The following is an 11,667-nucleotide window of genomic DNA, read 5'->3' as shown; positions in this document are numbered from 1 at the left end:
TAATGAGACCCAGGAGAGCGAAATACGGTCCTGGAACATAGCTCCACTGCACAGAAGATCGGGACATCTCCGCCCATTGGATCTGTGAGCTCTTGCAATTGTAACGGCGTTCGTCAACACAAAATAAGGACGCAGAATCCCGCTTTCTGGCAATTCGGAGCTTTCGAAAAGAAATTGCACCACGCTGCAGCAGTCAGTATTGGCGCATCGTTGCGATCACGTTGCCAAGGGCAAGAGCCGGTAATCCAAGTGTTATTACTCTCTTTGAGTGTTACTAATCATGGGCCCGGTTGATTGTGTTTTACAATTACTTCTTTTTTACATTTACAAATGTATTAAACATGTCCAGGGGGATAATTGCATCGGCAGCTTTGGTCTACACAAGGACAGCATCGACCAAATCATTTAAATCGTGCATGCAAAGTCGAAAACCATAATACTCTATAAGAATGGTAAAGCTAAGGCTTGAATCAATTTAATATGTTAATCTGAAGAAGGTATAATCAAATTAGCCAGATTGTGTTACGATCAAAATGCCAAATACTATATGCAATTGTCCCAGCGCTTCTAACCCCTCCTGTAATCAACGAACAAACGTATTCTTTTTTAAACAGTAACTTTGACATCAATGTCTAAATTGCACCAAGTATTAGAAGAGAAAATAGTGAACGCGAGGTTTGCATTTTATTTTCAGAAAGCGTCTCTTATTAGCATAGGCGCGCCCTTAAACCGGATATAAACAGCAAGTTAAGGGAAGTGATTAAGACATGCTGATTAACTTAGTGGTACAGTACTGGAGTGCGGTATTATCAGAAGTGTATTGCCAAAGGCCGTCTCTATGCATGACAAGGTTAGGCTGGAGGAATGGTCCTTGTCTGCTCTCCTAAAACTTCACGGTTCAATCTTGCTCTCAAATCCACACTTCTCTCCCTATCCCACTTTTTATTTATTGCACAATGACCCCCCCCCCCCCCCCCCCGCTTCCACCCCCTCAGTCATAACCTTCGTATCAAATATTCAAGAGGCTAATGCGGTCACTGCCTGACCCTCCCGTTACTTGAATGCATATTCATCCAGATGCACGCGTCGCGAATCGATGCTCATGCCCGTGCGTAAGGCGAGTCCGCGTGTAGCTGTGCGAGCTCCGCTTGCGTTGCCAAATGCAGTCGGCCGGACCACGTGCAGCCGATCATGCAGAGAGCACATTCCAGCCTCGCAAAGACAAAGATACCCCATGTAGGCGACATAGGCCGTGGGAATAAGTGCTGCGAGCGAGCGCCTATGAATGCCAGCACCATGCCCGGCCGCCTTTGTCTCACCATGCTGATGTTTACACACTGCCCCAGGTACTCATTTAAGGCTGATTCGGCCTAGAACTGGTTCAGATATTGACCACTAATGTTGGTCGTGGCCAGGAATCGAACATAGGCCGCCGGGTTTGTTGCCCGGCGCGCTAGCCACTAGGCCACCACCGCGCCCTCTTCATCGTCCAGATTCAGAATCGGGAATCAGAATCTTGATTTAGACTGGAGAAATCCGATGCGTCATGAAGCTCTTTTTCACAACCGCGGTGAGGCAGCGATCTTGGCCACGTGATGGAGGGTGGGGGGGGGGCACGGGTTCAGCAGCAAGCAGCAAGCAGCAGCAGCCTCCATGCTGAGAGCGAGCAGCATCACGGGGCCGTCGGCCGCTTGACGGCCCCGTGCTGCTGCCTCGACGGCAACGACGCCGACGTGGCGGCGGTGGCGGCGCCGGAGTCGTCCTTGGCGACGCTGCCGTTGCAGCCGCCCACGGGAGTGTCCGTGGGGAGCAGCCGCACGAGCGAGTGGACCTTCGCGGCGTAGAAGTCGCGCAGGTTGCGCGAGTGCAGCTCCTCGGCGTCCACGTCGCCGTCGTCCTCCGAGCCGTCGCAGGCACTGACGCCCATCTCCATGGCTTTCTGGATGCGGTAGTACTTGGTGAACTTGTTGAAGATGATGGTGATGGGCAGCGCCACCACGATGATGCCGCACATGATGCACGCGGTGGCCATGAGTTTTCCCGGCACGGTGACGGGCACCGTGTCGCCGTAGCCCACCGTGGTCATGCTGATGGTGGCCCACCACCAGCACGTGGGGATGTCGCTCAGCTCCGAGCCTTCGTCGTCCTTCTCCACGGCGTACGTGAGCACCGAGAAGATGGAGATGCCCACGGAGAGGAAGAGTAGCAGGAGGCCCACCTCCTCGTAGCTGTGCTTGAGCGTGGTGCCCAGCGAACGCAAGCCGGTCGAGTGGCGCGCCAGCTTGAGGATCCTGAAGATGCGCGCCAGCCTCAGCACCTGCACCACCTGGCCGAGGTTGTGCAGCTCGCCGCCGCTCTCGAGCACCGAGTCCACCACCAGGGTGATGTAGAAGGGCAGGATGGACACGAAGTCGATAATGTTGAGCGGGTTCTGGGAGAAGCCCCTCGCGTTGGGCGTGACGAGGAAGCGCACCAGGAACTCGGAGGTGAACCACGCGATGCAGAAACACTCCACGGCCATGAGAGTCGGGTCTTCGAGCTCCTTGCCGTTGGCGTCGAAGAGCTGGAACTCGGGTGTGCTGTTTATGCACATGGTGATGATGGAGATGACGACCGTGGCCAGTGAGGTGGCCGCGAAGACCTTCGAGGACAGTGAGAACCCTGGGTTCTCCAGCAGAAGCCACAGGCGCTTGCGATGCTGCCCGCACCGCTGGTGCTCGAATCGCTTGGCGTCTGCCTGTAGGAGGCACATGTCCTCGAAGCTGGAGGCCTCCGAGCTCTCCTCGCTCTTCTCTTCCGAGTCCCTGTCCGCGTAGTCGTCCATGCGCTCGTGGTACCTGTAGCTGCAGCAGGAGTCGATGAAGAACTCGTGGATGCCCCAGTAGGCGATCTCCTGGCTGAAGGAGTGCGCGCACACCTCGGCCATCACGTGCAGCTTGCCCGTGCGGTAGAAGTTGAGGACGTAGCGGAACAAGCCCGGGCTTCGGTCGAAGTAGAACTCGTCGCGGGCCGCGTCGTAGTCGTCGCACATCTCCAGGACGGCCTCCCGCGAGTGGCGGCGGCGGGTCGCGAGGAGGGCGAGCCGCGTCTGCGGGAAGCGGAGCAGCACCGCGTGCCGCAGCGTCCGCTTCAACCCCCCGACGTTGACGTGGATGACGAGACCCTCCTGGGAGTCGCCCTCCGTGCCGTGGAGCAGCTCTTCCTCCTGGTCACCCAGCTCGCCCAGCTCCCCCAGTTCAGGGGGGCTCGCGGAACTTTGTCCCGGTGGCATCGCAGCGGCCCCAACGTTGCGCGTCTGTGGAAGGGGGCACGGGAAAAGTCGTTCCGGTCAAGCACAGCCCCGAGCTGCCGAACCAAAGAAATATCGGTGTGCAAGGGTCGTTAGTCGAGGATAATGCGTCCGTGGCGTTCTACCTGCGCCGATTTGCATTGCCGTAGAGCAGCTGTCGAAGAGAATGGCACAAGGAACAGCATTAGCTGCGTGGACGCCGCCTGGCATTTCCGTGCACGCAATCGCCACCGTGAGTCCGAGTGTGCCTTGACGGTGCTGTCTCTCCCTCTCTCTCTCGGCAAAGTTAGGTTTCACACAACTGAGACGTCAATGTTTTATGAGAGTAACAAAGCGGCACAGAAATTGTAACCCTTACCCTACAGGACAAAACATCGTACGCATGCTCGGTCCCGATTGGATTTCATGTTCATGTTTAGTTAATGCAAACCAACAGGTAAAAGGATACCTCGGAATACGTGACGTGGCACGGAGATAGCGTGAGCGTGGCACGAATCTCTTCAAATATTGGCGAACATGCAAACCGGCAATGCAATATTATAACTGATTTGAACAAATAATAACATACTCAGCGACAGCCAGCACACGGCACGCATGCGTGAATACACAAATATAATCTGGCTGGGAAGTCCAGACCAGGAGAAAATGATCGGAGAGTCATAGCAACATACCGTTCGGCGTATCCTGGGCCTCCACCTTCGTGGGTGCACTGAACACGCACAGCAGGTATATCCATGTGAATATGCAGGATGAATGAGAACCCTCACATAGGTTAACAATAGCCGGGCGAGTGTGAGCTTTTGTGGCGTTGAAGACACTTTCAACAAGCGCTTCTTAAAACTTTACTACACTTTATAATCGACGAAGTCAGTGAACACCTCTTCACGGCTGGCTTACAAAAGTCGTTTTTCTCCCCAACGCCAATGCTGAACACAACGCCGCTGGTATTATTCGTTTTCCTACTGCTGAGTCTGCCAAGCAGATGATCATACAAGGTCCATTCCTAGTTGACAGTGGTCTCAAAAGCTCAAACGAGCAATGATGCGGTGCGCATCCCCGTTGGAAGGACGGCCCCGGACGAACGGTGGGAATTCCACATTACTATGACGGGACGGACAGGGAGTCCAAGCCCCCCCCCCCACCCCCTTTCACTTTATTATGTCCAAGTCAACTAATATCGGCGGTACGTTCCTCTTTCATGTCAGAATCAGAATATTTATGTATTTACACTGGATGAATCTGATGAGCCATGAAGCTCTTTTTCACAGATGTCCAGTCGGGACGGGTGAGCGAATTACATCAACAGACAATACAAGAAAGGGCACGTATGTTGAACTTAGTTCGCACCTTCTTGGTTCTTTCGGTAAAGTCACGTAGAAGGGAAGTAATAAAATAATAAAATAATTATTAAATGATATACTGTATTGCTATAAACCACCCTATAATTATTATGTTTTATTATGTTTTATTTTTATTATTTTATTACTTCCCTTCTACGTGACTTTACCGAAAGAACCAAGAAGATGAATCCCTGCAGTCACGAAAGCTTGAAATCGAGAATTATTTTATTATGTTTTATTTTTATTATTTTATTTCTTCCCTTCTACGTGAATTTACCGAAAGAACCAAGAAGATGAATCCCTGCAGTCACGAAAGCTTGAAATCGAAATTTAGTTCGCACCGTAACGTAGCCAACCGTGCCCATCGAAGGTGCCGGGGAAGCACAACAAACTACACACGCAAAAAAGCCGTTCTAAAGAAATTAGCTTTCAATCTGGATTTAAAAGTGCATAGCTCCAGTGGCTTCCTGACATTGGAACGAAGAGCATTGCAGACGGTCGCAGAAGCGCATCTGAAAGCGCGCGATGCGGTGATCGTCTTTGTTCGATGGTTAGCCAAAAGCTGCCTGCGAGTATGACCAAATTTCCCGTGATGGTTTATGATCTTTGACGAGATCAGCAATGTCGTGTCGTTCATTTGTGACAAGCACTCTGTGTGTAATGAGCGAGACCTCATAATGCATTCGGAGTAAGGTAGAGAAGAGTTAAGAAAGTTAATCAAAACATATATATATACATATATATACAGTACAATGGAAGTTCAAATTGGACTCGTACATACATTTTCACAGGGAAACAACAATACAAGACAATTACCAAGACAATATAAAGTCGTTCGCATTACATTGCACTCGATAATTTAGTAATCGATACTATGGGCAAGATTCGTCATTCCAAATCGCCGCTTCTGGCTTAGTGGGCAGAGCACCACAGCAACGATGCACGGCAGAGCAAAGTCGATGCCATCGCTTCTCAATCAGAGAAATGTTTAACATGTGTGTTCAACACGAAGGGGTGGGTAGCCAACACCACGCCCGGCCGCCTTTGTCTCCCCAGTGGTGATGTTCACACACTGCACAGTGCAGTCGTCCGAGGCTGAGTCGACCTAGGGGAGGCCCAGAACCGGTTCAAATAATCATCGCTGGTGTTGGCCGTTAACTCGGGTGGCCGGGTTCGTAGCGCAGCGCGCTAACCGCTACACTACCGCTCCCCGCGTGACACACACACACACACCCTTTCAAACAAGGTCACGCTACAACAAAGTCATTCAACGAGCTCCACGCGATTGTAGCGACTAGCAAAGTGACGGCGAGAGAAGGGTTGCACGACAGCGCGGCGAACATACTCACCTCGCCGGCAACACTCCTTGCAAACTCGCCCAAGTGTCCCGAATGGAATGCCCGCCTGGAGCTGACCGAGCCGACTAAACGACGCGTGCTTGCCCGCGGCTCGCTATTTTCGCACGCTCTTGCCGTGGGATGATGCGTGCACATGCGGTCGATTGGGTGAGGATGGCTGTCATGCACGTGGAAGGATGCTGCAGCTTTGTCGTATATCCCTCGTTGCTTGCCGGAGTCATCGAAGCCAGGGCACGGTGCGGAACTTACTTCGTTCTTGCTATATTCACCATCATCATCATCGTAACTATCCTCAGGCTCATCTCATCTGTACAGCAGCCTCCTCCTGCCCCGTGACGTCTCGAGCCCCGCTTCTTGGACTCTCCTCCTGCTCACGATGCGCTGCCCGTGACATCGGATGGGGGCGTGCGTGTGTGTGTGTGCGCGCGTGTGTGTAACTACGTGCGTGTGTGTGTGTGCGCGCGTGTGTGTGTGCGCGCGTGTGTGTAACTACGTGCGTGTGTGTGCGCGCGTGTGTGTAACTACGTGTGTGTGTGCGCGCGTGTGTGTAACTACGTGTGTGTGTGTGCGCAACTACGTGCGTGTGTGTGCGCGTGTGTGTAACTACGTGCGTGTGTGTGCGCGCGTGTGTGTAACTACGTGCTTGTGTGTGCGCGCGTGTGTGTAGCTACGTGCGTGTGTGTGCGCGCGTATGTGTAACTACGTGCGTGTGTGTGTGCGCGCGTGTGTGTAACTACGTGCGTGTGCGCGTGTGTGTGTAACTACGTGCGTGTGTGTGTGCGCAACTACGTGCGTGTGTGTGCGCGAGTGTGTAACTACGTGCGTGTGTGTGCGCGCGTGTGTGTAACTACGTGCGTGTGTGTGCGCGCGTGTGTGTAACTACGTGCGTGTGTGTGCGCGCGTGTGTGTAGCTACGTGCGTGCGTGTGCGCGCGTATGTGTAACTACGTGCGTGTGTGTGTGCGCGCGTGTGTGTAACTACGTGCGTGTGCGCGTGTGTGTGTAACTACGTGCGTGTGTGTGTGCGCAACTACGTGCGTGTGTGTGCGCGTGTGTGTAACTACGTGTGTGTGTGCGCGTGTGTGTAACTACGTGTGTGTGTGCGCGTGTGTGTAACTACGTGCGTGTGTGTGTGCGCGTGAGTGTGTGTGTGTGCGCGTATGTGACTGTGTACGTGCGTTTCTTGTGTGTCTATGTAGGTATGGTGTGTATGCTATGCGTATGAATTTGTAGATCTATGCCTGTGCAAGTGTAAATACGCATGTGGGTGTATCTGTTTCGCGTGCCGTGCCGGTCTTCATAGGTACTTGCTAACAGCACTTTCCCCCCCCCCCCCCAATAATATGTTAAGGCTATACGGGGGATCTTTGTCTTTGTATCTGTTTATGGCCAGGTCTTTTGTGTCTGCATGCTTGTGTGTCTATACCTGTGTGTGCATAGGTATCTGTGTCATTGTCTGTCGATGCCCGTGTGTGTGTGTGTCTGTGCCTATGCGTGTATATGCATGTGTCCGTATATGCATGCATTTGTCTTTGCCCCCGTGTGCTCGTGCGAACGCGCGTCCACACGTTGAGCGTCGGCGTCTGTGCGGCGAGCAAGGTCTGCACCACAGACTGGCTCTGCCCGCCAGTGCAGTGTGTAACGTGCGCCCTGCCGACGCCAGATATTTATGAATGAAGTCCACTTCACTCAGAGGGAACGCATCTCTCGCTCTGAGACAAGCGCGTGGCCGCGTTTAACAATGAAGCACCGAGGCGGGTTTACGACGCCGGCTGGCGTCTGGCGAAGCGCTTGCGATGGAAGCGGCGGCAGTAAAGTCCCCGTGACCGCTCTGCAATATACTTTTTTGGCGTTGTTATTCAGCTGCGTGGTTATTGCCGCTTCTACGACGAGCATAACCGACATTCGCATATTCGCCGCCGTGCGTAAACAAAATTTAGACCGGATGCAGCCTGTTTTACCACTCAACATTATAAACTGACGAATATAGCAAAATCGACTGCTCCCGCTATCTCTCTCTGTACAAGTCACCCAGAATGCACCATTGTAATGTGTTCCCAAGGAGCAAGCTATACCGGCAGTTGTTAAAACAAAAGTGCAAATACACACATAATGTGCGCAATAAAATAATCAAGGCTTCTAAATAATAAACAAGCACGCAGTGCATATGTACAGCAAACCATTGCATTTGTTCCCAACCGTGGAGAGGTGGAATCGTTATTCTCTCTCTATCCCGCCGTGGGAACGTGGAATTTCCACCGCTGACTCAGCGCCACCAAGGAGGATGGACGCTGCTCGTTACGAGCCGAGAGGTCGCGCTCCAAGTGAGCGCGTGACGTCTCCCAGGACTCTTCGCTTGGCAGTCGGATTGTCCGCATGCGATCAACCCCCGTTCGTGGGAGAACGGCATTTGAAGGGGGCCACCTTGTGGCGATCAGTGTCGAGAGTCTGGGTAGTGCCTGCTGATGGGTTCTATTCGTTATTGAGTATGGCAATACGTCCAGGAGTTGCGTGCCGACCAAATGTCGAGATCTGCTAGCCACGGCGTGAGTGGGCTTCAGGACGGAGTTGGTGCGGTGTTGCTGCTCCTCCTCCGCCGACTACAGTGGCTTGGGTTGCATGGCCAACAATCGCACTGCTGTGGCTCGTCGTTTAAAGTTCCACTCATGGTGCGGTTGATTTTTACACCCGGCGTGTTCTAGGAATGTTAAATCCAGGAGGTGCGATATTTGGGTCTCTAACGTGTTTTTTGTTTTTATTGGATGGATGGACAACCATACACGCCATGCAGGCTGCCATAGCTATGACGGCTGCGTAGCTGCGTTGTGTCTAGTAGATGGCAGTGCAGCAAAACCCATTGTTGCACTGCACTTCTATGCAACCGCGTCTATGCCTCCCCTCTTCACCAGACTCTGTTAAACAGCAGCATTTGTTTAATCACGCAAACTCTGTTCCGGTTTTGACCTTTCAGGCTCATCAGCATTCAGTGGCAATGATGGCCGTGGTAAAGTGGTTCCAGAATGAATGCGTTTGAAGAGACGAAGCAGTTTGGGAACATTCGTCTGAAATGGCAATATGCCAAAAAACTAAATATATGATCGGTATTGCGCGACAATACGGAGCGGAAATATTATGATCAATTTAACACTCAAGCTCTTAAAAGTAACGCGAAAGTAACGTGACACGATCCTTGTATATGGCAAAGTAATCTCTTTGCGAATGTATTAACTTTGTTAAACTGCCTTTTTTATAATTAGTAAATTAACAGGTACACAGTTTCTTTGGGTCTTTCGGTAAAGTCACGGAGATAGGTTCAAAGAAGATTTGAAAAAAATACAAAAAACCACGACGTTTCGAAAGCAACACAAGCGATCGTCACCAGTTCGTCATCAGTTCGTCATGAGTATTAAAATATTTTCGTTAAACCTATGTCAGTGACTTTACCGAAAGGCCCCAAAAATATGAATTCCTGTAGTCACGAAAGCTTTAAGCCACGTACACAGTTGATAACACTTAATGCGAATTAACATAACATGGTATTGTGTATTGGAAGACGTCGACGTTTGCAGATTATTCACGAAGGCCAGTCAGCCGACAAGTCAAGATATACTTCATCTTAGCAAAGTACAAATCATAACTAAACCATAACTTTAAAACTTACCACTCGTCACGTGGACGTCAAGTTGGAGATGACAGCGCTATACTGACTATAGGATTTAAACTAAGATATTACAGCGCGACACTGAAAGATTTCACCTAGAGGTGACAGGACTATAGAGACTGTCGGATTCATCCTCCGAGATGACACGAGTATACCGACTGTAGGTTTTAACCTCGGAGTTTGCAGCGCCATGCTGACTGAAGGCTCCGTGTGATCACCGGTTCACATTGGCTGCTGCTGCTGCTGTCTCGACCCCACCGTTAACCCAAGCTGCATTCTGACGTCACCCCCCCCCCCCCGTTTATCTCTCTTCAATAATCTGTACATGCTCAATAACTAAATCGCAAGTAGCAATCAACCGGCACTTTGTGACGCCAATCTGATAACGGCACTGATAACGCGGTAAGAGGGCATTCATTGAGTAGTTACGCAAAAATCTGTGAAAACTTGACACCTCCACCCCTCCCTGTACGCACGGGTACTTTTTACACCCCCCCCCCCCACCTGCGTACGTTTGCCTGACGCCCCCCCCCCCCCCCCCCCGAATTCTATAGAACGGACGATATTTAATCTACGCAGAAACGATCAAGGGTTAATAACATTAACGTCTTTAAGCAAACAGATAGTCCACCGCCGGCTGCATTAAATAATTAAGTTGCGTATCTTGGCCACTTATTTTGCTGAGCTGCGTGACAGCTGCAGTCAAGGGCACGGTGACACACGAAGTGACACCTCTCCCACAGTCCCACTTCTCCCGGCAGGACTTGTTGTCTGACAGCTGAAGACACTGAACTGTGGCTCATTTGAAGGCCAATGTAGACAAATTATTATCGAGGCTTCAACCACCCCCCCCCCCCCGTTTCCTATGCGTATGTACATTGTCAGTATACCCCCCATACGCAAGCGTACGCATTTTGGTTAACTCTCCTCCCCCCTCCATGCGTTCGTACTAAATGGACGGCCCCTAATACATGAGCTCATCCTCTAGACGCCGTTAGTAGCATCATTGCAGTCACGTGTTTGAGTGCTTGTAACGCCTGACTCTCCGGCGACGAGATATAATTCCCCTGGTAACCCTTCAATATATTTCGCTCGGTCAATATCCTTGGAAGTTACGTAACCATGTGATGACTGCAATCACGTGCACTCTCCATCATATTTAATAACAGCGCCACGCCAAAGTGTGATACCGGAGTCACGTCATAAGTGTTCATTCACAACTCAATTAGCTATCGGAAAGAAGCCAACCACCTACCGTTGCCAGGGAATGGCCCAGGAAGATGACACTCCAGATATTATTTTGGAGCCAAGTCAAGAGACGTCTTATGCAACGAATACCATTCGATAGTGTATTGAATATGAATCAACTCATTCCTCCGTGGAGTCAGAGGTGGGCTCAGCCAAAATAGAAACGCTGAAAGTTTGCAGTTTTGAGCAATCGTGGGACACTGGCCAGGAGTCCATGCCGTGACCTCAGCAACACAGCTCTACAGTGCTCTCACGCTCATTATGCACCGCCCTGGGCAAATAATAAAGTGCACTTTAAGCCACATCTATATTTCAAAAGATACTTTCATAATCATCAGCAGCGTGATCATTCCACTGCTGAATACGTGCGTGTGTGCGATGTGAGTTTTCGCCCGGGATCTGCACGCGAGATGATCCCATCGCTTCATCTCCGCGGTGGACGCGTTCCCTCCCTTGGCTGCCAACGTCTCCGTCATTATTCTCGATCACCGGCCGTTATCGCTTGTATAGCGACATGTTCTGCACAAGGCCGAATTGAACTGAAACTAAACAATTTTTTTTTATTTTACGAGATAAGGCCCACTGAAGCGACCTGGTCATAAATGATAGCTCAACGAAGTGGCTTATCATGTGGACATTTATAGTAGCCACACACTCTAAACACATGTTTATTAACGTAGAGAGTAAAACCAGAGGACCCGGAAAAAAATCCACACGACCACAGGCATGCATTCTTCAAATATACAGCCATCAGGGTCGGGATTAGGATCGA

At 51.0% G+C, this 11,667-nt stretch overlaps 1 protein-coding gene across 3 annotated transcripts; it reads right to left on the bottom strand.

Moving 5' to 3' along the window:
- Positions 1–1,535: 1,535 nt before the first annotated feature.
- LOC133349306 (potassium voltage-gated channel subfamily S member 2-like) lies at positions 1,536–6,330 on the bottom strand. 3 transcript variants are annotated; one of them, XM_061562682.1, is made up of 4 exons: positions 5,979–6,330; positions 3,961–3,998; positions 3,415–3,443; positions 1,536–3,295 (listed from the first exon to the last, which is right to left on the bottom strand). In XM_061562682.1, exon 4 carries the CDS (start codon positions 3,269–3,271, stop codon positions 1,673–1,675), a length of 1,599 nt encoding a protein of 532 aa, XP_061418666.1. In that variant the 5' UTR covers positions 3,272–3,295; positions 3,415–3,443; positions 3,961–3,998; positions 5,979–6,330; the 3' UTR covers positions 1,536–1,672. The 3 variants fall into 3 exon arrangements, with proteins under 3 accessions (XP_061418666.1, XP_061418667.1, XP_061418665.1); XM_061562683.1 differs by lacking the exons at positions 3,415–3,443; positions 5,979–6,330 and having other exon boundaries at positions 3,961–4,282; XM_061562681.1 differs by lacking the exons at positions 3,961–3,998; positions 5,979–6,330 and having other exon boundaries at positions 3,415–3,863.
- Positions 6,331–11,667: the final 5,337 nt, after the last annotated feature.

The sequence above is a fragment of the Lethenteron reissneri genome, chromosome 29 (genome assembly GCF_015708825.2).
Source record: "Lethenteron reissneri isolate LAM-NWPU_2019-01 chromosome 29, ASM1570882v1, whole genome shotgun sequence".
Taxonomy (NCBI): domain Eukaryota; kingdom Metazoa; phylum Chordata; class Hyperoartia; order Petromyzontiformes; family Petromyzontidae; genus Lethenteron; species Lethenteron reissneri.
The sequence above is the reverse complement of the archived record's forward strand: the minus strand, read 5'-3'. Positions and strand labels throughout refer to the sequence as shown.

Bases quoted from the DNA above. Each gene is read 5' to 3' on its own strand.
- LOC133349306 (XM_061562681.1), bottom strand. From the start codon at position 3,474: ATGCTGTTCCTTGTGCCATTCTCTTCGACAGCTGCTCTACGGCAATGC. The intron at 3,296-3,414 runs GTAGAACGCCAC...CCCCTTCCACAG, and splicing joins GGCAATGCAAATCGGCGCAG to ACGCGCAACGTTGGGGCCGC.